At 36.9% G+C, this 25,461-nt stretch overlaps 1 protein-coding gene across 3 annotated transcripts in view; it reads left to right on the forward strand.

Annotated features, from left to right (window-relative positions):
• NME7 (NME/NM23 family member 7) overlaps positions 1–25,461 on the forward strand; it is a 227,262-nt gene that overhangs the window by 32,766 nt on the left and 169,035 nt on the right. For all 3 annotated transcript variants that reach the window (XM_070497395.1, XM_070497394.1, XM_070497396.1), the window contains exons 2-3: positions 23,687–23,794; positions 24,564–24,730. In XM_070497395.1, coding sequence (XP_070353496.1) covers positions 23,687–23,794; positions 24,564–24,730 — 275 coding nt within the window. The remainder of the gene's footprint in view (positions 1–23,686; positions 23,795–24,563; positions 24,731–25,461) is intronic.

Genomic DNA, 25,461 nt, shown 5'->3' on the forward strand with positions numbered 1-25,461 from the left:
AATAAACCTTTTATGGTAAGTTGTTTTCAACAAAAATGCTACTCTTATTTAATGAAGAAACAGTGCTGGAACAGTTGGATATCCACATGCAAAAAGATAAATTTAGGCCCTAAAATGAAAAGTAACTCAAAATGGATTATAGACCTAAATATAAGAGGTAGAACTATAAAGCTCTTAGAAGAAAATATAGGAATAAATCTTTGTGACTTTGGGTTAGGTAAAGCCTTCTTAGATATGACAACAAAAGCACAAGTGATCAAAGTTTACTTCCCAACCCTCCTGATCAAACCCTCCCTTGCAATGAAAATGACCCGGAACTGACCATGTAAGGCAGCAAGCAACTCTATTCCAAGATATCGTTTGGGTCCTAGCAGGACATGGACAGGGTATACTCAGTGTGGATAATTGAGAAGTTTATTAAACAGACCAATACAAAGGTGTGAGCAGAGTTAAGCGAAACTAACGAGATGGTTGAGTATGAGGAAAGGGGCTGGCAACAGCAGCAGCCATTACTACCTCAAGGCCTGTCAGGGCAAAGGGAGAGAGCTCCCAGAGAGTAGCTCTAAAGGAAGGGCCGACTGATAGGCGCTATGGTCTTTGGTAGAGGGGGGCAACTGACCAATGCAATCTGGCAGGGAGGAAGTTGGGAGAATAAATATCTTGACTTTTCTTCCTTTGATCTTCAGCCACTGCTTCCCCCTGGCTATACCCTTGTGAGGGTCCAAAGGCAAGGGAGTCCTTTGATGAGTTTATGCTGGTTGGCTGGCCAAGCTCAGAGCAAGCTGAACAAGAGTAGAGTGAAGGTCTGGAGGGACAAGTGGAGAATGGCTAGCACATCCACTTCAAGGCTCAGTGGTGCAGTGGCTATGGGTTCAAGAAAGGCATAGCAAGATGTGGCCTGGTATCCTTGTGCCCTTGACGACAGCTATTTGGATCAACAAACTTAAAGTTCCATTTATATTGTAATTTTCTGTGTTTTCAGATGATTTCTAGCCCAATAATAGAGTCAATTTTCTAATTGAATATTAAGTGAATAATGTATGATTGCTTAAATATTCTCTTGCCTCTCTAATTAGACCCAGTATTTATTTTTAGCTTCAGATCCATTGCTCTTTTTGGAGTATTGTGGTTCAGCTAATTATTGACAAGACATCCCTGATGAATAACCTGGATTTACTTAATACTTTGTCAAGGATATTTTTTAAAGTGCTAGTCAGAGAAGCTATACTTATACAAAAAAGTAAGAAAAAAATGTCCTCTTTAAGAATTTTTCTGAAAATAGAAATAAACAGACATGCAAACAAATGAGTGCTGGGTGTTTTTGAAACTTGAAGAGTGAGTTTTTTCCATTTTATCAAGATCCAATGCTAAACACGTTTATTTACTCCTTTTGATCTTTTCGTATTATTTATTTGATTTTTTTTAAGGTCTTAGAACTAGGAAAGTCAAGCTTGAGTTTAAAAGAAATAGATGATGTAGTTTCTATTTTCCAGAAGCTCATAATTTGGTTAGCGAGAGGATTTACATTGCATAAACCTGCCAGATGACAGCCCACTGTTCTACTGTGGGAACATCAATCTGGCCATCAAGAAGCAAGGGTCTTTGTTAAGCTCTGCTGCTTAGCAAGTCTCAAAACTCTTGCCAAGTCACTTAACTTATTTGAGCGTCTGTTTCCTCATCACTAATGTTTCTTTGATTTCTGAAATTCTGTGAAAATTAAAGTCCAAGTACAGAAATATCAGTTGGCTGGGGTTGGTCTGGGAAGACTACACAAAAATTGAGTTTTCTTTAAGATAGCTAAAGCAAAGTTCAGCATCGTTTTTCTAAGAGAAGGTTTCCCCTGGTAGACATCATGCAGTGTTATTCTTTTAGATAGCAACATGTGGACTTAGGTTACAGTAGTGATCTGCAGAACTGTGAGAGGAAGAATTTTCAAGGATATACGTGGCCCATGCTGAAAAAGTTTGAAAAAGCCCTTTCTTCCCTGAAACTGGATGTGTGTCTTTAAAAATGGTTCCATCTCGTTTATCAGTTTCCTGATTTACGCTTATACTATGGAAATGGTTCTTTTCTGGCATTTTCCAGTCTTTAACAGAATTAAGCAGGAATTGAGTTGAAAGTGCTTTCCTAAGTATCACACTTGGGGAAAAACCTGAACTTGTATTCTGTTTACTGCAGCTTGACTTTTTTCTGTGAAAGACAAATAATAATGCATTCAACTTCTGAGATATTGTCTCAGATGACTTTGTTTTAAAGAAAATAACACCTTGGAAATATGTGGAATCCTCATGTTGAACATTTTATTTTTCACAAAGGAAGAAGACATTTGGCCTTAAACTAACTTTTTTAAGGATAAAACTGATTGCACCAGTTTTACTTAGTTCTTAGACAATTTAAGTGGAATAGGATAATTAGTTAAGTTTAATAATTGGCCTACCTTTTCCTCTTAATGTCATATGTTTGTCTGACTTTATTAATGAGAAATGCTAAGCTCGAACTCCACATGAAGACCCTTTCATTTGAACTCACCTTCCGTGTGCCTTTCAAGGTGGATTTATGAGGGAGCAATGGCCTCTGAGAACAGTCTGGACAGGCTCAGAGCTGGTTCTGGCCACACGAAAGGAAAGTTAATATTTGACACAATCCAATGTGAGGGCGTACTTGATCCTCGAAAGAAGCCGTGGAGGAAGACTGTTTGGTAAAGGTTTAGTACAAAGCAAGTTGTCGCTTAAAGTCTAGCCCGTGGTAATTTGAAAATACAAACCTTTTGGTGCTTTTTGTTTCTGTTGTACTTATCACCGTGGCATCTAAGGAAAGCAGTAGGAATTGCTGTGTTTACTTGCCTACCGTGTCAGGTGATAAATCTTTAATGATCCACTATGTTCTCACAAAGTTCAAGGCAAAGTGAAGTTTGTCCTTTGGAAACCACTTTTTGCTAACCCACACTGGAAGCAGCTGGCTTGAGGTGGCAGGTTCTCATCCACTGCTGCTTTCTGTTATGTCTGTCATTCAGGGTGGATGTCGGAATATTGATGGAGACTTAAATTAAACTTTGGAAACCTGTTGAACTGTAAACTTTATCGTCTATATAGTTTACTCCGGATGCATATGAAGTCACACCAAGCAGTTGTCTTAAAATAGATTAAGGCCAGTTATTGACTCTTAAACATGCAAATTCTGAAAATCAGATTTCTAGTTTGTTCAAGACTACTCTCCATGATGTATAAATTTGTGTCAGTGTGATTTAAGCAAGGGAGCACTTTTGTATGAACAAAAATGTTGCCTATTGTGAGTCATTTTTCCTGAAATAAGCATTAGAGAGTGCAATATCCGTTTCTCAATGCATTGTTAGGATTACAAGTCTGAAAAGTATGGCCTGATTTTTATTGTTGTGTTACTATTTAAGATCTGACTTGTTTTAATAGACAATTAACTTGGAAGGGTATAGTTGCGAGTTCTGGAGACCTAGCAAACAGAGAGCACGGTAGGCTGCTTGGTCCTATTTCCCTCAGAGCCCTTTTCGCCACTCCAACGAGTGTAGTTAAGAGCACTGGGTCTGGAATCAAGCCGCCTGGGTTCACCTGTTTATAAGCTGTGTCATATGGGGCGTGTTTCTTGACTTGCCTGAGCCTCAGTTTTATTGTCTGTAAAATGGAGATAATGATATGTCTCGCTCCGTAATGTTGTTTAGATAAAATATCTAAGTGCTTAGGACTGGGTACTTAGCATGTAGCAAGTACCTAATAGAAAGTGCTAGCTCTTGACTATCACTATTGTTGTTCTTCTAATATTGATTTTTAATGATCTGTTTACATATCAGGGTTTTACGTTGCTGACCTCTTTAAAGTCAGGGATTGTTTCTTAGAATTCACAGAATGTACCACAGAACTTGACACAAGATAAGCAATTGATAAATATTTTTGGAAGAAATAGGTGAATGGGGTATCTGATCATCTGTAGTCTTTTTTCCCCCCCAATTTTTTTTGTTGTGGTAAAATACACACAACATAAAATTTATCATCTTCATCATTTTTAAGTGTACAATTCAGTGGTATTAAATACATTCATGTTGTGCAACCATACCACCATCCATCTCCATAGCTCTTTTCATCTTGTAGCACTGAAACTCGATAACCGATAAACAATAACTCCCCACTGCCCTCTCTCCCAGTCCCTGGCAACTACCATTCTACTTTCTGTATCTATGATTTTGACTAAGTACCTCATGTAAATGGAATCATACAGTATTTGTCTCTTTGTGACTGGCTTGTTTTACTTAGCATAATGTCCTCAAGGTTCATCCATGTTGTGGCCTATGTCAGAATTTCCTTCCTTTTTAAGCCTGAATAATATTCCATTGTATGTATGTACCACATTTTGTTTATCCATTCATCCATTAATGGAGACTCACATTGCTTCCATATTTTTGCTATTGTGAATAATGCTGCTTTGAACATGGGTATGTAATTGTCTCTTCAAGACCCTGCTTTTAATTCTTTTGGGTATATATGTGGTCTATTTTTGAGGAAAAAAAGATAAAACTGCTTGACATTGAATTCTTGTAGAAACAAAGGTAGACAGGAGGCAGAATATATAACTCAATCTCTAAGCTACTTTGATCATACATTCCTATTAGAAAAAAAAGGATATCCCTCATAAATGAGTGCTTAGTTATAATTTATATACAACTGTATTAATATATATATCGTAAGTAATAGATAATAATAGACACCTCAATAGGTTAAGATAAAAAATAGAAAATAGAAATTTCCCATCCCCCAGTAGGATCTTGGAGACTATTTGGTATAGAAATTGAGAGACTATTGGTATTGAAAAAGATATTTTTATGTGACTTAGATTTAAGTCCTGGTTCTGGTACTTAATAAATGCGGTTACTCACTCTGTGCCCCAGTTCCCTGTTCTGGAAAGTGGGCATAATCATAACAACTTTGTAGGGTTATTGTAAAGATTAAGTACAATAATACATAGGAATAACTTATGGTGCTTGGTACATAATAAGCACTCCATAAATGTTAGCTGCTATAATAATAATACTGATAATAAATTAGAGTTATGTTATTGCTATTATGATTATGATGATGATAATGTTTTTTGGAAGATATTTTTCCTTTGGGAATTTTTCTTGAAATTGCCAGCTTTTATCTATTCTAATATTCTTTTTTTGATTCCTAAATCATCAGTTCCGTTGTCTTGCTCAGATTTTGGTCCCATAGCTCCAAATGGTTTCTATAATAATTAAAAAATTTGCCTTCACTTCAAGATCTACAGGCCCAAATGTAATTTCATCATTTTTACCTTGAAAAGGTCCTCCATTTTCCTATTCACTTTGGCTTGAAACTTTAAAAACATCTTTGATCAATCCCTACCTCTTACTCCCATATCTCTTCCCTTTCTGTTACTGACTGACTTACTACTGCTTACTTAAAAATTTCTCTTGCATCCATCATTTCCTCCTCATTCTTACTGTCACTCCTTTAGGCCTGAATTAAACATCTAGTTGGTCTCCTAATTGGTCTCCCTGATTTAGACTCAGCTCTCATCCATCCATCCATCCATCCATCCAACCATTATATTGGAAAACATCATTGAGCACCTACTTTTGCCGGATGCTTTTCTAGACCCTGGCAGTATGGTCCCTCCTTCAAGAGCCCACATCCCTATTAAGAGGAATATTATTTAAATATTAGCCTCATGATCATATTTCTCTACTCATAATGTTCACTGGTTCAATGGTTCACTCTTTTCATTGTGTTTTTAAAATTTAAGCATATCACTTATCAAACTTTCTATGTCTTCTTGCAAGCTCCATTCCCCTGGGTTTCTACTCACACCCAGGCCTGTTCCCAGCTCTGCGTTCTTGTGGCTTTTGCTGTGGTTACCATATGGACTGCTCTTTTTTAAACACCTTCAAAACCCTGTAGTTTTGTGAAATACAGCCAGTCTCTGACTTATTTTTATGTTGTATTTTTGCTGCTGTTTCATGTGTATTGGTCTTTATTTGTCAATTTAGGATGATTGCAAAGCACCTGAGGATCAGGATCATTATTTTGACCTCTGTAAATGCCCCTTCCTTCTACCCAGGACCTACGGCTGAGTCTGGAAGGGCGCTTCTTCTGTCCCCCTATCCATTCAGTCTGCACAGAGCCTGCTGAAGATCAGCCCATGTGAAAGGAACTCACACTTTCAGCATATTTTCTAGGCTGTTTGTTATATTGTTAAAAATAGAAAATCTGATGTTGAACTTTTAGTAATAATCAGACAGGGAGAGTAAGGTTAGTGCCCTGTGCATATCTCTTCTTTCCCTCCCCGACACTGGTGTTTGTAGGGGTTGAGCGTGGGCACCTTATTTGCCACCTGAAAGATAGGCCTCATAGGAGCTTAGAAAGTGCTATTTTGTTTGTTCATTGAATAATTAAATTTATGCTTGTTTGAATGAAAAATATATATATACAATTTGGCTGAAGCACATTAAAAAAACCCTGTAAATGTTAGTGACAAACCATGGGTTATCACCTAAGTTAGTAGATAGGCAAGGTAAAGTTTTTAAGAAGTGGGAGTACAGTAGTAAGATATAGAAATACATAAGCAGTGAAATTTTTTGTAATCTTGCAACAACAGATAAAATAGTCATGTAAAAAACCTGCTCAAATGTCTTGTGTAAACAGTTTTCAATAGGGGTTGGTTCTTCAATGAGTCTCAGATTGAAGCATTGACCAGGTATTGACTGAGTGCTGACTTGTAGAAGGCACCGGGATAGACACTTTGAGGAATATAAAGATGAATGAGGCCCTCAATCTTGTCCTCAGGAACTTACATTACAGTAGACAGATAAGAGATATATATATACACACACACACACAACTATAAATATACTTCCAAAAGCTCAGATAAAGTGCAAGGGGTTTTCAGAGTACTGAAAAATGCCTTTCATCTGGGAGGCTAAAGGAGAATTTTATCGAGCAGGTGGAATTTGAATTGTCAACAAGAAGATATATAAGGATTTTGAAGGAACTGAGAGAGGGTGTTCAAAGGTTTAGAAGTGCTGTAAATAATAAGATATGTGGTACATATCATTAATCCGGGTCTGCAGAGTATTTAAGGGTTTATTTCAGCAGCATTCAGAACTGAAGTGTGATCCTTTTTTGGTTTGTTCCTGGAAAAACTAAATAGGCCAGTTGTTTACGTAGCATTATGGTAGAGACTCTGTACTCATCTTTACTTGCTATCCAGAAGGAGCTGGCCAGTTCTTCCTAGGATTTGATGATGGGAAGGAACTAGTTCCCTGACTTATCCCCCTCAAATAACAGTTTGTGGCTGGCCATTGGCCCACCCTTCATAGACAGTCGCTAGGTGCCTCAAAAGGAAGAGGAAATTCTGATTGTAGTTTCATGACGGGGAGTGTAGCTAGTTGGAAGGCCAACCATTTTCCTGAGCAGATGGGCTTTTATTTTGGCAAATCTGTGTGAGAGAGATTTTCTTCTCTTTTTTCATAGCTTTTGCTCAATAAACAGAGGATTTAATTAAAGACGTTTGTGTTAAACTTAACAACTTTGAAATTTGGAAGGGTGGAAAAGAGGATGAAGGTAGAAGGACTAGAATAAGATGAACTGTGTAAACAGCTTTACATTGCTTAGATCTTAGGTGTTTCCTTGCATTACGTAGTAAACTGAAGTACAGTAATGGAGGGTGTTTATTTGGTGTCCAGTCATAAGGAGAACTGGTACTTCAAAACTTCAGCCCAAATTTCGTAGTTCCTTACAGTCCACTAAATTATTATTTTTTGAATTTTAAATTACTATATGTGAATATTTTGTTAAACTTGGATTGATTTGTAGAAGGCTGAATTGTGAGATGACGTAGGAAGTGAGGGAAGCTGCAAAGGTTCACTCTCAATTCTTGGGCAAGTGGGAAAAGGGAATGAGAAATATGCTAAGAAATCTTCGCATTTTTTTTTTAATTTACCAAGTACTTCATTGCTTGATGGAAGAAATAAAAACTTCTAAGTGGCATTGAGTGATGATCTCATAGGTTCAAATAATATATGCAAATAAATATTCAAATAATATACTTTTGACACTTGATGTTTAGCTATTAAACTAATTCTGTTAAAGTGATTTTCTGCTGGCTAGAACATAATTGCTTAATCCCAGTGAAATGTATTGGCTCTTTCTGTTTTCTTTTTTTCAGGATTGGCTCTGAGCTAACATCTCTTGCCAATCTTCTTCTTTTTTCTTCTTCTTCCCATAGCCCCCCAGTACATAGTTGTATATTCTAGTTGTGAGTGCCTCTGATTCTACTATGTGAGATGCTGCCTCAGTGTGGCTTGATGAGCAGTGTGTAGGTCCACACCTGGGATCTGAACCGGTGAACCCTGGGCTGCCGAAGTGGAATGTGTGAATTTAACCACTGTGCCACCAGGCTGGCCCCTCTATGAGAATTTTATGCAGCATGACTCATTGTTCCACACAGTCCAGTAGCACCACAGGCTACTTCCTGTTTCCTTACAGCCTTATATATTTAATTGAGAAGCTCATGTGCTTATCTGTTCATTGAACTACAGAGTCGTATTGTCCTCTTCCTTTTGAGCTACTACTGTGTCTGTACAAGGATAAGTCAATAGCCAAGGTGAATTAAATATCTCTCAGAAATGATTTCCTCCAGCTCTTTGAATATACAATTGTTTCCCTTTGTAGCCTGATTTTAACTCAGCACATTTATTGTAGTGACTGATATGTTGCTTGCTTCTAGTAGGGAAAAAGTTTTTTTTTTTTTGAGGGTGGTGGGCCTGAGGGTCAAGGAGAGGATGTGGAGGGAGGGTTTGGGTGGCAATACAGTGTTTTTCAAATGGTTTTGACCTTTTGTAGGTCATGAAATCAGATAAGTGGGTCTCTATCAGTGTGTTAAAAATAGTAGAATAGAAAATATGATAGTACACCACACATAGGAAGGGTAAATATTGCTGCGTGAAATTTTTCAGTAATATATTTACATGTATGTGTGTATTAGGGTCATGAGGTGAGGTTGTCATTATGAGTAATAATCAAAAGTTTGAAAGCCGCCATTATAATGGATTTTTAAAGATATGGAAAAGAAACGATACAATAATAAGTAACTGTTCCTAAATCATATGTGCTTTCTGTGATTTTTAAAAATAACTTTAATAACTGAGTCTGCTCTAAATTAGATTCCAAGCTTCAACAGTCGTATTCGTTCGACTTTGTAAACGTTTTCCACTCCTCACCTCTGTGCCTAATATACTATTTTGCACTTTGATGACTCTCAAGCAGTATTTATCCCTTAACAATGACCCTTTGCAGTTCTGTAATTATAAAATATGTAAGCAGCAGCTATTTGAAAATTTCATCTTTCATAATTTCAGACATAGAAGTACAGTACTATGTGTCATAATAAATCATTAGTGCATCATGTCATTAAGTTTTAACAAGTGCAGTTCTTTGAAAAACTGAAGTTACTTGGGATAGTCGTCTTCTCAGTTACTGTTTTAGGGTGGAAGAATCCAAAGTACTGTTCTTCAGGATGCATTCCTGAATACCTGTTAGTTCTATACCATAGAACTCTATAGCCGGCAAAAATACTCTGCAAAATACTGGAGACAAACATCTATGTCTTTGAGCGCACACCACCACATCATATTACTGTTGCCACTGCATTTTTTCTCTTCCATGTATGCCTTTGTATTCCATGAACTGATTTTCATTCCCTAGAAATCTGGTATTGACTCTGAATAACTCCTGGTCCTTGATCTCCTACAACACATCTTAAATGCAACACCAGGAACATGCAAATGGCTTCAGTAACCTTGTCGGAGTCCTTATGTAACTCTGGAATGATTTTTGTTCTTTCTAGGATCGAGGCTAGACTGATTTTCCCTTGTTAGTGATCTCCTCTGATTTCTTATTTTTGCTGTCTGCTTTTGTGCTCAGCTATACCTTGTAGACAGGTTACCTTTTTCACTGTCTCCCATCTCTGCTGCTCTTTTGGCTGATCCAGAACTCTTGATTTTGGTATTTTTCGTGATTCAGTGCTTTTGGTGTCTGGAAACGAGCATTGATTTTTGGCATCAAACAAACCTTTGTTTGAATCCCACCTCCGGCCCTGACTAGCTGTTTGATTTGTGTACTCTCTGAAAAATTAAGCTTAACCTCTCTGAGCCTCTGTTTCCCCACTGATGAAAATAGGGGTAGTACCTCCATTACAGGTGTGGTGAGAATCAACCGAGAGAGTGTATTACAAACACCTGACATACTGTTAGCTTATCTCCTTCCTTCCCTACCTGCTTAATATTTGGTTCTAACTGTTGTGAGAGGTAAGTGAGATTTGTAAAGGTTAATTAAAATGGTAGCAGTTTAAAGAACACTAAGAGAGTCAAAGGTACAAGCAGTCAACTGTAAACAGTGGATCCCACTGATTCTTGCAAGCTAATGATGGTTGGTACTCTAAAACTCCCAAACAGTAATGGCACTGCCTGTCTGCTTGCCTGCCTGCCTTTTTTTCTTTCTTTCTTTTTAATCATTTTAAGTGTTCAGTTCTTAAAGGTGATGATATTTTTGTCAGTGTGTGCTGAATTAATACCTTATCTTACTTTCCTATATCCTCTTGAGGCCTTACCCGAAGGCCTGAGAAGGTCCTTACAAGGTCCCTGGAAGAATAAGGAACTTTTACTTGTTAAGGGGCTCCATTACATTGGAGCAATTTATTATGAAAACTCCTCTTTAGATACCTGGTAATTTATTTTTAAAAAGCAATAGGTAATTTTATTCTATTATCATGTATTATTCAGAAATATCTTAACATGCACACAAATGCATAAACTCATCCTTCATCCCAAATGCTTACGAACTGGGTCCAGGAATACTTTTTCACCCATATTAATATTTTGCTTTGTTTCCTCTGAATTTATAGTTGATGTGCAGGTAGATAATGAGTATGATTTTTAATTTTTCCTGCCTTTCCCCCAGGTTTATTGCTATTAAGAGTGAAAAATTACTTGAAAAAAAGATGCCTTAAGTAGACGTTTTAATTCACTGTTGAGCCATTAAATGGAGATTTAGATAGTTTATTTGGAAAAAACTCTGCACTTTATTTTTGATCCTGGAGAAACCTTGGATGTATGTGCTTTCTCATATGTAATATTTGTCTTTTAAATAAAATATAGAACGTTTCTGCTTTGCTTTGTGGAATTGGAGGCAGGTTCTTCAGATTTTACTCCTATTTCATAAGCATTCACACAGTTCCTCAGATTCCTGCTTGGTCCTGGAAACCTGGCCACATAATTAATTTTGCATCTTAGAGTAGTTAAATAGTAAGATATGATACCTGCTCTTTTGAACATATAGATTGCTAATAACTATAATGTTTTATATGACTTTAAATATTAACTATAAAATGTAAATGCTTTGTTATTATTTTCCATAGCATGTTTGGTTTCAGTGCCAAGCCAAGGCACAGCATTTAATTTTTCACATTTACAATTAGCCACAATTTTGTGTTGATTAATGTAATTTATGATTTTTTTCAATTGTGCCTTTTCCTTGAGAAGTTTGAATTATAATACTAATGATTAATGTGTAACAGATGGTATTATAAAATTTTAAAAAATTGTTACTCAATTTTTTATTGGTAAAGCTTCCTAAAAGGCAAGAATTTGAACTCTGATTTATTACATTTCCTTTACAAAAAATTACTTATTGCAGAAATAACTATATATGTTCAATATCTTTTCCTTTCATAATAAAGATAACTTTAGTCGCATTTCTATTTTTTCTGTCCATCACAAATTCTTTGTCCCTTTATACTGATATTTTCTACAAAGACCATTAAAAAATACTTAGGATTTGCTGCAGCTGAGGCTGTAGCATCGCAAGTCAAGAGAGGCCCTTCCTGTATATCAGAAGAAGACCAGTGGGAAGATAAGTGTGCGCTGTGCAGCTTTGGTCGCTGGTGGCCCTGCAAGCCACCATCACTGCTGTAGGAGACAGGCAACAGAAATCCAAAGGGCTTTATGTACACTAAGTCATTTAATCCCCACAACTACCCTATGAGGAAAGTACTATTACCATGCCCATTTTACGGAGGCAGAAACTAAGGTTTAGAGAGGGTAAGTATCTTGTCCAAGGTCACGTAGCCCAGGTCTGTCTGACTCTAGAGCATGGTCGTAGCCATTCTGAAGTATTCACCATCTGACTCCAAAAGAAAACCCTTTATAGTTTCCTGGATCTTCTCTTCAAGCAACACAGTTCAGGGCCGTGTCACTTGCCATAGGCTGCCAGCAAATGAGAGCAGCAAGAGCAGCAGCAGCAACTCAATTTGACACACGCGTTGCACTCAGTAATACTGGTAGTGCCAGGTTCAATGAGTATTTGTTGATTTACTGTTATAGTGTCATCAGGAATGGAATGGCTCTTTCTGATCAGTAATATTGAAATGTAGGAGATCAAGGCACAATTATATTTGATAGCACAGCTTGATAAACTTACTCTTGAACTAAGGGATTGTATCTTTTTAAGCACATGTACATGGAAAAGATTGTTAGTTTCACATGATCCATGTGGGGCTGTGCCTTTAAGCACTGCCACGAGAGATGTGGTATGATTTGATTTTCCAAAGGGTTGGTTGCCCTTCAAATATTATTTCACCTGAAATTCCAACATTGGTTGAAATTTTCTTAAAATCACATATTTTATCTTGCAAATTATGTGAATTTTACATTCTACTTAATAATGTATACATATTTGTTTAATGTAAAATTGTTTACATTACTTACCATTATGACTGACGCTCTAGGAAGACACTTGCTCACTCTCTCTCTCTGTATGTGATACCTCAAATGAATGAATAGACACAGAACTTACATCCTTCACAAATATTAACTCTAAATGGATAACAGACCTAAATGTAAAATGCAGAACTATAAAACTCTGCTGCAAGCACAGAGAAAGCACAGTGGTTAACTTCACCTAGTCTTGGGTCTTGGCTAAACAATGCAGTGAAAAGAGTTGAGTATGATTGAAATCCATTCCTTGACAAATCAAGGAATCTAAGATGGATAAGGAAGTGAAGGAAAGAGAGGCTGATGAATTGGGAATGTGTAAAGGGACCATTGCACTGGAAAGCCTGATGATGTAAAAGAGGGAGAAGCTGAACAAACTAGCTGTAAGGACAGGAGGATATGGGCAGTGAACAGATGCTTGGATCACTGAGTTCGGTGGTGGACTACTTTCAGGTAATAATAAGGGCCAAGATGTGGCTAACTCATCTGTGTTAGTCCTGTCCTTTCTCCCAGCATTATCTGCAAGTTCAGTCATTGTCATGTTTATAATCAATATACATATGTTTTTTAAATTTCACCTGTTTTACAAAAGAATATTATTTTTTCTATTGGTTGTCACCTATTTTTTTGAAAAAAGAATTGAAAGAAGGGAAAATGTCTTCAAAATAAATGGAAGAAACTTACCTACGTAATCAGCACATGCTTGGTATCATCTGACTATTTAAAAAAAAATACCAGCACTGGGAAATGACTCATACCAGACTGTCATTTGAATAGACAGCAGTTTTCATATGCTGCATTTTAAAATGACATTTTCCTTTTTCAGAAAGCGTAACAAAATAAATTTGAAAAATAATCTGAGGTTTTTCTACATTTAAAAATGCATACTATCAAAGGGAAATTAAAAATAAAAATTGTAAAGTGCCTTACAGCACATTCTGATGAAGAGTTATATAAACAGTGTAGAATGAATTTTGAGTAAGATGAGAGAAAAATTAAATGACCTGTCTTAACAGTCAATTGTGACTTATAGAAGAACAATGAATTCAAAGCTGGACATGAAGTGAGTTGAGAGTAGCACAATACAACAGTTTCCCTTATTTTCGTCAAATAAGATGTATTTGTGTGATTGTTTGATTGGCTATCCTCCCTGCTAGATTATGAGATCCGTGAAGGCAAGGGCGGTGTTTGTTTCTAATCGCCATTGTTATAACTTGACATAGCTCAGGTACCTAGCATAACACTAGCACATGGTAAGTGCTGAATTTGTTGAATGAATGAATTGATGGATGGGAATCAGATAAGGTATAAAGGTCTGATGGCCTTGCCTTATCCTTTTTAGCAAGTATTGTGAGGACAATACTGAAACAATGGTAAGTTTATATATAAAGATGTAAATAGGTTGAAACAAGTCACTTTGACAATTGTAAGCATTTTATTAATTCAGAGAGTACTGAAATACACTATTTAAATTGCAGACATGAGATTGAAAAATCTATTATGCAGGCCTTCAAGTGAATGCTAATTTGCAGAACCTGTATTTATTTCTCATAGAATCTAAACTCTAATTTTAAATATTACAAGAATTGGAGATGTTGGAGATGCTCTGAGATTAGAGAGTGATCATTTCACCATGGAATTCTGACCTGTAATTTTGCTGATTTGTTTCGGATCTTTAATCATGATGATTTATTGACAATGTTAAAAATTCGCTGTTTTGTTTACTGCTGAACACTAGCCAATCAGTGCCTTTTGGTTCTAACAGAAGACTTTTTCTATTTTCGGCACCATGTGCCTGATCCTTTCACAAATGTGATTATGCTAATGTTGACAACAGTTTGTAATAAGTATGGTTTTCCTCATTCTCCAGATGTGGGGACTGAGCATACAAAAGCTAGGAGCTAGTTAGTTGTAGATTGTTTAATTCCAGGACCATGCTCCAAACATCACATATATTTATTTTGGCTAATGTTTACATTAACTGGAAGTCAAACCCAAGTTTTAATATAACGTATAGAAACTCACATACACAACTGTGCTTTATATTGAGACCTTTATAAAACTAATAGGCTTTTCTTTTAAAAATCTGGTTGATTTTCCTTTTTCTTAGTCCCAAAACCATGGGTTTAGATGTGTTTTTAGTGGATGTACCTCTGTCTGTGTAATGCAGAAGGATATTCTCCTTTCTGCTTTTGTGTTGGGGATTTGTCCTCTGTTATTTCCTCTGCATTCCACTGCTACTTAAGAATGCATTTTGCTTCAAAGCATCCGTCCCCCAACCCCAATCTATCTTTCTACTATTTTTTATAAGGGGAGGGGGTAAATTTTATATAAAATAAACAACACTGTATATCTAATTGTGTAGTCGCCAAAAGTTCTACCATCTAAAATATTTTAAAATGAATATAACCTTTTTCTTTATAAGGAAATTTATATTTATTATATAGAATTTAGAAGATACAGAGAAGTAGAAGAAAAATGACTCTTAGACTTTGTGCGTAAATTTTCCCCTTCTTTTTGTACCGTATATTTGATACGTGATTGTTTAGACTGATTTTTAAGGTGCTGCTTTTATGATTCTATAAACAAATGGTAAATCTGGAGAACACAAACAATAACCACATGAAGGCCAAGATGAATTACAGAATGCTACCACCCAAATTTAACTGTTTATATCTTGGTATATTTCTGTAACATTCATATTCTTTTCTTTTGTTTGTTATTTTGTTTTGTTTCTTTTTTGTCTCCACATTCTGATTTTATAGTGTGGTTAATAAGCAAGAACTCCAAAGGTTCTAATGATATATGAGAAAGGGTCTGCTGACAAGTGGTATCGTTCTTGGATGTTTAATTAGTCCTTACCTAATTAAAGAAAAAAAAACTGGCTTCTGTTTTTCAATATAATTTGAAATTAAACTATAAAGAAGACTATAAACTAGAAAACAGTTAAACCCCTCTTGATATTAAATTTAAAAAGTAATACAAGTCGGCTGGCCCCGTGGCCGAGTGGTTAAGTTCGCGCGCTCCGCTGCAGATGGCCTAGTGTTTCGTTGGTTTGAATCCTGGGCGCGGACATGGCACTGCTCATCAAACCATGCTGAGGCAGCGTCCCACAGGCCACAACTAGAAGGACCCACAACGAAGAATATACAACTATGTACCGGGGGGTTTTGGGGAGAAAAAGGAAAAAATAAAATCTTAAAAAAAAAAAAGTAGTACAAGCACCAAACAGGGCCAAACAGTTCAGAAAGGTGTAAGTTGGAAAGTATTCTCTCCAGTGCCCTCCCACCCCCTCACACACTGGGCACTCCCCGGTGGCAACTACTTTTGGCATATTTTTGAATGTCGTTCCAGAAAACTGTTCCATACCTATACTAGGATTTTAAATGGAATGTTAAAGAGTTGGGTTATCATCACTCAAGTTCCTTTGCAATGAAAATGAGTGATCATTATGTTGTTCTTTGTTGATCTTGTGCAGTAGGAACAGAACCCCTTTTTGTTTAGGGTTAATAATAATTCCAATTATAGTTTCCCGACTCTGTATCAGGGTTAACTATTGTTACATAACCACTGGTGTTGTTTCTTATTATTTATCATCTTGCAGAATCACTGTGCTTTTTGCTGCTTAACTTCTCTACCTCTGTTTCTCCACACAACCCCTAACCCCCTGCAGCTCATGAAAGCTTCTGTTCCATTTTATTGGCTCTCTTTTAGCTTTCTGACTATAGCATGTATAGGGGAGGAAAAAGTTCTCCAAGATCCTCTTTGGGTCCCTGGCTGGGTCTGAAATTTAAACTGACCAAGATTAACAGGAGAAAAGCATACAAATTTGTTTACTGTAAATTTTATGTGACACAAGAGCTTTCATAAGGAAATGAGGACCTGAAGAAAGAGTTCAACCTGAGCGTTTTAATGCTAGGTTTGATGAAGACTGGACAGTCCTGGTGGAACATGCTAGGTTAAAGAATATGAGCTGAGTGCAGTAAACCGGGGCAACTTAGCAAGGTCCAGTTGTTGGGATTTTTCTCAGTGTCCCTTTGTCTTTGGAGATGGAATCCTTCTTTCTTCTGGGCATGGGGAGGGTACATCTCACATGAGAGTTTTGTGATGTGTTTCAGGGAAGAAGGGTTGGGTAAAGGTCAGAGTAACCTCCCCGCCTCTGCCATTTTCTCAAACTCCTTCAGTTTAATACTCAATGTATTACACTATTGATGATTTACAAAATAAGAACAGAGTGCGCCTGAATGTGAGGGATCTACTGTTTTATTATATGTAAATTATATTTAAAACGTTCAGAAGAAGGAAAAGGATTTGGCTTTTTTAAGAAAAAGTTTTGAATGGTGATGTCAGCATCATGGCGGGGTGAACTTTCCGGGTAGTCTCTCCCCTCCAACATACAATGAAAAAACACTCATACTCCAACAGAGGACATCCAAATACAACACAAATAATGTCAGAGAGACACACACAGCCATTTGATGGAGGGCGGAGAGGCTGGAACCCTCTCAGAGTGGGTGGAATCGGGTAAGAGAAAACTTCTCTCCCTGCCCTAAAGACTTTGATCTGAGACCACAGGAGCCCTCCAAGAGAGAAGGACCAGGGGAGGGGCTGTTCATTCACAGGAACAACAAGGATCCCAGGGGACCCATGCAGCCTAGAGGGAAGACATCTACCAGGGGGAGAGCTTTCACGGGGGGGTGATCTCATCAAGCCAACACCCCAGGAGACCACATAGCGAGAGCTGATTGAGAAAGCCTGGAGTGCATGCAGGAGAGAGTGCCCCTCCTCCCACCCGCCCAGTGTGGCCCCACTGCTGGGGATCTCAGCTGAAGGCAGAGGGCTCAGAATACGTGACTCTTGACCTCACACCCAGTGGCAATAGCAGATAACTGCAATCAAGTAATACCAGGATGCATAAGAACAGAGCCACCCCCTCTAGCAATATCAAATCTCCAGATCAGAGAGAAAATGACAAATGCCCAGAATTCAGTCCTGAGGACACAGAGATATGTAATCTTAGTGACAATTAATTCAAAATAGCTATCATCAAAAAACTCGACGAGGTTGAAGAGAATGTAGAGAAACAATTCAATGACTTCAGGAGCTACTTCGCAAAAGAGATTGCAACTATAAAGAAGAATCAATCAGAAATATGGGAGATGAAAGACATAATGGAAGAGAGAAAGCAAAATACAGATTTCTTGAATGCTTGAGTGGACATCGTAGAGGAGCGTATCAGCATAATCAAAGATAGAAATGTTGAAATGCTTCAGACAGAGGAGGAGAGAGAACTAAGACTGAAAATAAGTGAAGAATGTCTCCAAGAAATATCCGACTCAATGAAGAAATGCAACATAAGAATTATAGGTATTGCAGAAGGAGAAGAGAAGGAAAATGGAGCAGAAAGCATGTTCAAAGAAATAATAGCAGAGAACTTCCCAAACCAAGGGAAGGAGATGGAAATCCATGTGAAAGAAGCTTCCAGATCTCCTAGATACGTCAATGTAAAAAGACCTCCTGCAAGGCATATAGTAGTAAAGCTGGCAAAAATGAATGACAAAGAAAGAATGCTTAGGGCAGCAAGGCAGAAGAAGATAACCTACAAAGGAATCCCTATCAGGCTTTCAGTGGGTTTCTCTGCAGAAACCTTACAGGTTGGGAGAGAATGGAAGAAAAAGTCTCTTTTTGCCTCAGTATAATATTTAACTGTTCTGCATAATGTTATTTCTGACAGAAACTGAAATCTTCATTGTTCCTGTCATCATCCAGGCAGTCATATTCTTATTAGAAGATCTGTGGCAAAAAACTGGAAGTATCTCTACGTGCTATTAAAGTGTTACTTTCTCCTTCTTGAGTTGGCCCTGAAAGTCTAGTATTATGGAAAGATCTGAGTCACAGCAAGTGTAGTTTCTGGGTTTGGCTGGGCCATTAATTAGCTCTGTCACTTTATGAGAGTCATTTATATTCACTGGGCCTCAGTTTCTTTATCCATAAAATGAAGGGGTTTAACAAAATGATATTCAGCTTTGAAATCATTTACCAAAAAGAGGAGTCAAGTTCTTTGCTAGATTTGGCTCAACTTAACTGAACAGTAAAATTTTTAATCTCAAAGGTGATGAGATATAGTCTAGAGGTGTGGATGTGGGTATGTTCACGTGTGCATGTGCATGTGTAGTCAGGCAGTTACTTGAAAGGCCAGCCTGAATGGGATGTTCACAGGTACCATTGTTTTGGCCAAGTCCAGAAGTACCACTTTATATTTCTATACATCTTTTGACTCTAGGAAGTAACTAGAGTTTCTACTGCAAAGGTAAATCAGAAAGTTAAGTTTAAATCAAGTTTGAATACAGTTTGTACTTGGCATAATAAACCTTTTTTCATAGAGGAAACAGTACTGCCTTGCTTGAGAGTTAGTTTCCTCATCCATAAACAGAAATTCCATTATTATTCTTATATAGTTTTTAACAATCTGATTGAGGTAAATCACAGTTATAGATGAAGGAATGGGCTAGTTTTTTGAGAGAATATGAAAGATTTTTTTCCTTTGTATGTAGGTGCTGTTGTGAAAACTCGAGCTCAAAACTCCAAGAGGTCAGACCCAAGAGCTTAGGCGTTTTTGAACTCTTGTGGACATAGTCATTGTCTCTTTTTCTGTGTGATGGTTATTTATCAGAGATTTATTTAACTGGTGTGCAGTGTTGCAAACTCTCCCTTCAACACCTCGTTAAGTGGTTTGGTTTCTGATGGAATTTAAAAAGATAACACAACTCTGTTCCTTCCCCAATAAAGTGTAACCTCAATTTACTTTCTTTTTTCCTTTACAATAAAAGAAATTGTTTTTATTGTTTTTCCCTAGAGGTCATGACTACATTAGAACAACTAATGCTCACAGTGAAAATGGTTTCAAAGCAGCAACTTATGGGCAACACAGCCTATAATTTCTATAATTTCCTAGAGAACATCTGCTTTATAAAATTTTTTGGTTATCTTAAACTGATGATGTCTTACACGGATCATGTCACTGACTCTTGATTCCTTAAGATTCTGGAATTGAGATATAATTGAAAAGAGATATTTTGTTAGGTACATTTGATGTTACAGGGACTGACATGATTTCCTCATCCTATTTTTTCATAATCCATTTTACTTCTCCTAGATGATTGTTAAAGTTTACAAAACTTGACACTGTAGAATTATTTAACTTTACATGGAGGAGTAGCTAAATAACTCACTTCATCATTGGATTATGCTCATTGAATGATTACTGTGTTAATACTGACTTTTGCCCATTTTCCATTCACAGTGCTGTTTAATGGGACAGAGCATGGGCTTTGAAAAATTTGAAGGACCAAAGTTTGAGTTCTGATTTATTCATTTCTTTGCTGTGTAACCTGGGGCCAGTGTGCAAATTTTCTGAGCTTTACTATCCTTGTCCATGAAATAGGGATACTACCTACATTGTCTGTTGTGAGAACAAAATGAGATAATGTATGTAAAGAAGCTGCTGCTTATTAGGTACTCTAAAAATTATTATTATGGTTATTGACATGATTAATGGTTATCATTAATTTCTTAAATTTAACTATCACTGACTTATTAGACTTTCTGAGAAATGCTTTCTTGTTGTCTGAGGAGTAGGAGAGGAAGAAAAGTCATTCAGATAGAACAGAGGGTGATAAATTGAACAGAAGATCCCTGATTTGTTTGTTAATCTTCTGAGAGATTCTTGTTCACTAATGTTCATTGGAATTTGAGAACAGGTTTAGCAGGTGATATAGGAGATACTTCCTTTGCTTTATATCATTTGAAGAACACTGTCTACCACTCACACCCTTTATAGTCTTATTGACATCATTCAAATCCACTCATTTTATATCCCATATGACATTATTTTTATTTTGTGTACTCATTATTTATTTAGATTTACCTACATATTTACATTTCCATTATTTCTCAGTCCTCTCTTCAATTTCTTGAGTCATCTGGTATCATTTTCCTTTTCCTTTGGAACTCTGCTTAGAATTTCATTTAATGCAAGTACACTGGCAATAAATTTTCTCTTTTTGCTTGTCTGGAAAAGTCTTTATTTCACCTTCATCTTTTGAAGGGTATTTGTGCTAGTTATAGAATGCTATTTTGGCAGTTATTTTTTCTTCTCAAGATTCTGACTCTCTGGTGAAATTCTTTATCTCAACATGTTTTTTTTTTTTTAAATACCTATCATTGTTATTTTGAAGCCTTTGTCAGACAATAACTAGGCTATTCATGGATCTCTTTCTATTGCCTGTTTTTTCTCTTGGTACTCTTTTTTGCTATATCTGGTAGTTTATCTTTGAATGCTTAACATTGAGTATGAAAAGTTGTAGAGTTTCTGGAGATGCAGGGAGCTAGGATGAGGGAAATCTCACCTCAGTATCATCAAGAACTAAGTGTTGAGTGAACACAAGGCTTGTTTCAAACTTTGAAAGGATCAGGTTACCTCTAGTTTACCCATGCTCCTGGAGTGTGATGCTCTAGGAGTCTTAACAGAAAGGTCAGTGGGATCTCCTCTTTGGTGAGTTTGAATTCTTGTCTTTCCCCAGTGCTGTGAGACTACTGAAAGCTCTATGGAGCAAGCACATGTTTGAGCTCACTTCTCTCTGGTTTCCTTCTCTGCAAGGTCTTTGCCCCTCAGGTCTAGGCTGCTTTGGCAGGCCCAAATTCCAGTTTTCGTCTTCCTCACCCTGTGAGATTGTCAAAAGCTCTGCTAGCTTCTCTGCCTCTTGGCAGCCTCCCTCTGCCAGCTGCTTAGGCTTCTCAGTCTGTTGTCCCTCCTGACTTAGACTCTGCACATGTCGTCTGGGAAAAGCAGCGCGAAGACTGGTGGGCTCACCTCAGTGAGCTTCCCGTCTTCCTGGATCTTGGATGCTCAAATCCTAGCTCCCTTAGAGGCTCTTCAAGGTCTTCAAACAGATTTATTTTTCATATTCCACTTTTCTAGTTGTTCTTGGAACATAGCATTGGTTTGCCATAAGCTTCTCTGTCAGCCAGAAACAGTAGTTCTCAGTTGATCGTCTTCGTATTAAAACTGCTTTCTGGATAGCATATTGTGCAAAATTCTACTACCTGCCTTGGAATTATGGTGTCATTGGCAGGTTTTTGGTTAGGCCACCTGGATAAATGGAAGTGCCAAGTTTCATTGGTTTTTAATTTACCTCATCATTCTGCCCTTTTACCTTCAGTTAGATGTGTCATCATTTCTTCCATTTTATAATTTTATTTATTTTACTGAAGGCCATAGTTCAATAATGTCTTTGAGTGAATGAATATTTTAATATAGATAGTAAAAAATTTAATAAGCTACTAATATTTAAATTTTATATTAAAATGGAAGTATAATACTAGTGTGCACAGTGAAACCGAAATCTAAAAAAGCTATATTTGTAAGAATCAATATGAAAAAACAAGTATGAAGAAAGTCTTTTACAAATGTCATAGTATGTCTCTTAATTTACCTTTATTTTCTCTTGACTAATAAGCATTGTTTAAATGTGTCTTTTTGGATGTTTGTGGGAAAAATAAAATAACATCTTAAAAACTATCTACATTATAGTTTATGAATATAGTCATAGATACAACTAGACATACAACTTCTACTATTAGAATTTATAAGTAAATTATTAACATAAAAGGAACCCATCCATATACCCTAACCAGAGAATCAGATGCTAAATCCAGAGCTAGCAACAAACTCCTAGATTCCTTTCTTCCTTATATCCTCATTTACTTATTGTAATGAAGGACCTTTGGGGGCTAAGATACTTTTAATAACGTTTATGAGGGAAATCCTGCTTAATAGTCAAGGAAAGAGGGCCCATCTTTGACTTATTTTTTCATTTTATCTTTTGTGGTTGCCATAAGAATGCACCTCACAGACCCCCAACTAGATGGAGCTTAAATGACCACAGGCCCCACCAATTGTGCTCTGAAATCCGCGGCTACTTGTGCACTTTGGGCATGCTACCCCAGGGCTGCTCCCGGCGGTGGGGGAGAGGCGCAGGGATACAGAAGCAGGCCTGTGCCTGGAAGTCAGGGAACTCCTCTCAGAGGAACTGGCTCCAGCGCTCCCTGCTGGTCTTGTGAACCTCCCTTAGACTGTACAGCAATACCAGAGGATTCCATCTAGTCTTCCTTCCCTCTCTCCTTCACTCAGGGTCAGATCGGTATTCTGCTTTGTCAGCTTTCCCTGGGTCCCTTCCCATTTTCTCACAGGATTTCCCTTACAGGAACAAAGTTCTTGCATGTGTAATCCTGTCTTGGCATTCCGTCTGCTTGGAGGACTAGACTAGCACATTCTTCTGCTATTGCTGTAAAAAGATAGATCGTGTGAAATTACTAAGGAGAGAAAGGGTGTTTACTATAGTTTTAATGACAACAATATTCTAATAGTGCGTATTCTTAAATTTTGGACAGTGACAACTTCATGTAATTAAGAGCTAGCCTCTCAGAATTTTTTTCTCTTACCAGTTTATTGATCATCTGTTTATAGGTACAGTTTCTTCCAGAAGGACTGAATTATTGCAGTAGTCAGATCAGGAGCTCATGTTCTAAAACATTAATTTACTCAGGGTGATTGGGTGGCTGTGAAGTATTAAGGAGTTCGTAAGTCATCTTTGAGATAGTCTAAGGATATTCGATAAGAAATTAGAAGGCAGTATATCTGAGGGTGTGTTGATAAGTGATATATTGTTGAAAAGCAGAATTAGTATAATAAATAAGGAGTAAGATTTGTTTGTTGCAAACATTTGGTAATTCTTGCTTTCAATTTGTATGGTTTATATAAGAGTGCTTATATTTTATATGTTAGTGTTAAAATTATTCTGTTTTTCTTTTCAGAATCATAGTGAAAGATTCGTTTTCATTGCAGAGTGGTATGATCCAAATGCTTCACTTTTTCGACACTATGAGCTTTTATTTTACCCGGGGGATGGATCTGTTGAAATGGTAAATAAGCCTTTCTTTGCTTAAAAATTGAGAAAGAGAGTGAAGGTGGGATGGGGAGAAGAATAGGATTGCCTTTTATGTAGTTACTTTTAAAAATACATACATATACATACATGTATATTTAGTGGAAATTCTTTTTGTTTTTTGGTATTAGAATTCCAATACAAGAAGATAACTTTGTGCCTTTATTTTTAATTTCAAAAATAGAAGTTAATATTTTTTTTATTAGGAAGCTGAAGTGGGATTATTTATACTTTGCGTTAAGCAATAATCAGAAAGTGGTTATAGATAAAGATTATCATGATCATAAATAGATCACCATTATTGAAAACTGTTCTCTCTACAAAAAGTCAGACTGAAGAGGATCGAGCTGAGAGAGTCCCACTTCTTTCTTTGTGTCCCTTCACTGGTATCCCCTTTTACAGCTGGACCTATTTGGCATTGGGATTTTGTGTAGGCGGGAAAGCAGAAATGTGGAATTTTTTCTCCAGGATTTCATGGGCACTAATTTGCTGAAATGATTTGGCAATAAACAAATCTTTCTAGTTATGGTTTTTTAAAATATTAAGTTTGTAATAAGAAGTTTTTATGTTACTAGGAAATACAGAAGTTAATAATATAAAAGAAATTATGATTTGTATTTGTAGCGAAAATGAAACAATGTAACCTATATTTAATAAAGTAGAGTTAAGAACTATTTCTAGTTTATAATAAGATTAACATTCCCCATTGATAATTCTTTGTTGTATTGTATTGTTTTTGGTTCCAGCATGATGTAAAGAATCATCGCACCTTTTTAAAGCGGACCAAGTATGATGACCTTCACTTGGAAGATTTATTTATAGGCAACAAAGTGAATATCTTTTCTCGACAACTTGTGCTGATTGACTATGGGAATCAGTATACAGCTCGTCAACTGGGCAGTAGGAAAGAAAAGTAAGAAAACAATTGTAGAATCTCTTTTTTCATTCTTAAAATATTATATATGTTGTGGCGTGTTGTCAGTGCTCTGAGTCAATCCTGCCTCCTAGCACCCTGTGGACAGCAGGGCAGAACCCTGCCTGGGGTTTTTGCACCATCCTCTTACTTTCCATCCTATATCAGACAATGCTCTGCTGCTGTTCACAGGGTTTTCATAGCCACTTTTTTCAGAAGTGGATGACCAGGTCCTTCTTGGTATCAAATTCTAATTTCTCAATTCTGTCTTGTGTTTTTACAGCGTAGATATTTTTCAGTGATGCAGTTCAGTGTTAGGACATTGTTAGAATTTTGTGGAGCAGATTCTGTGATTTGCCCTTCACTCAGATAACAAAGTGATGCCCATAGTCTTAGGCAGACATTATATCTGGAGGAAAAAATACAAACGTTTTATACATCCTCATCATTCTTTGAAACATGCATCTAACTGGGAACTGAGAATATTTGAATATAAAATGTCTTGGTGTATAGGTTAAACATGGCTTCTGGGGAAAAAAGTAGTGAGTGCCTTATGCTCAATGGAAACTTGGAAGAAAGTAATGTAATTTCTTGTGAAAGAGCAGAGACGGCTTTGTGAAGGTATTTGAGCTGGATAATGAAAGATGGAGTGAATTATTACCTGGTTAGATCAGGTAGAGGGGATGCTGGTCAGAGGCATGAGTTTAAGCAAAGGTTCAGAGGTGGGAAAT

The sequence above is a fragment of the Equus asinus genome, chromosome 25 (assembly GCF_041296235.1).
Source record: "Equus asinus isolate D_3611 breed Donkey chromosome 25, EquAss-T2T_v2, whole genome shotgun sequence".
Taxonomy (NCBI): Eukaryota; Metazoa; Chordata; class Mammalia; order Perissodactyla; family Equidae; genus Equus; species Equus asinus.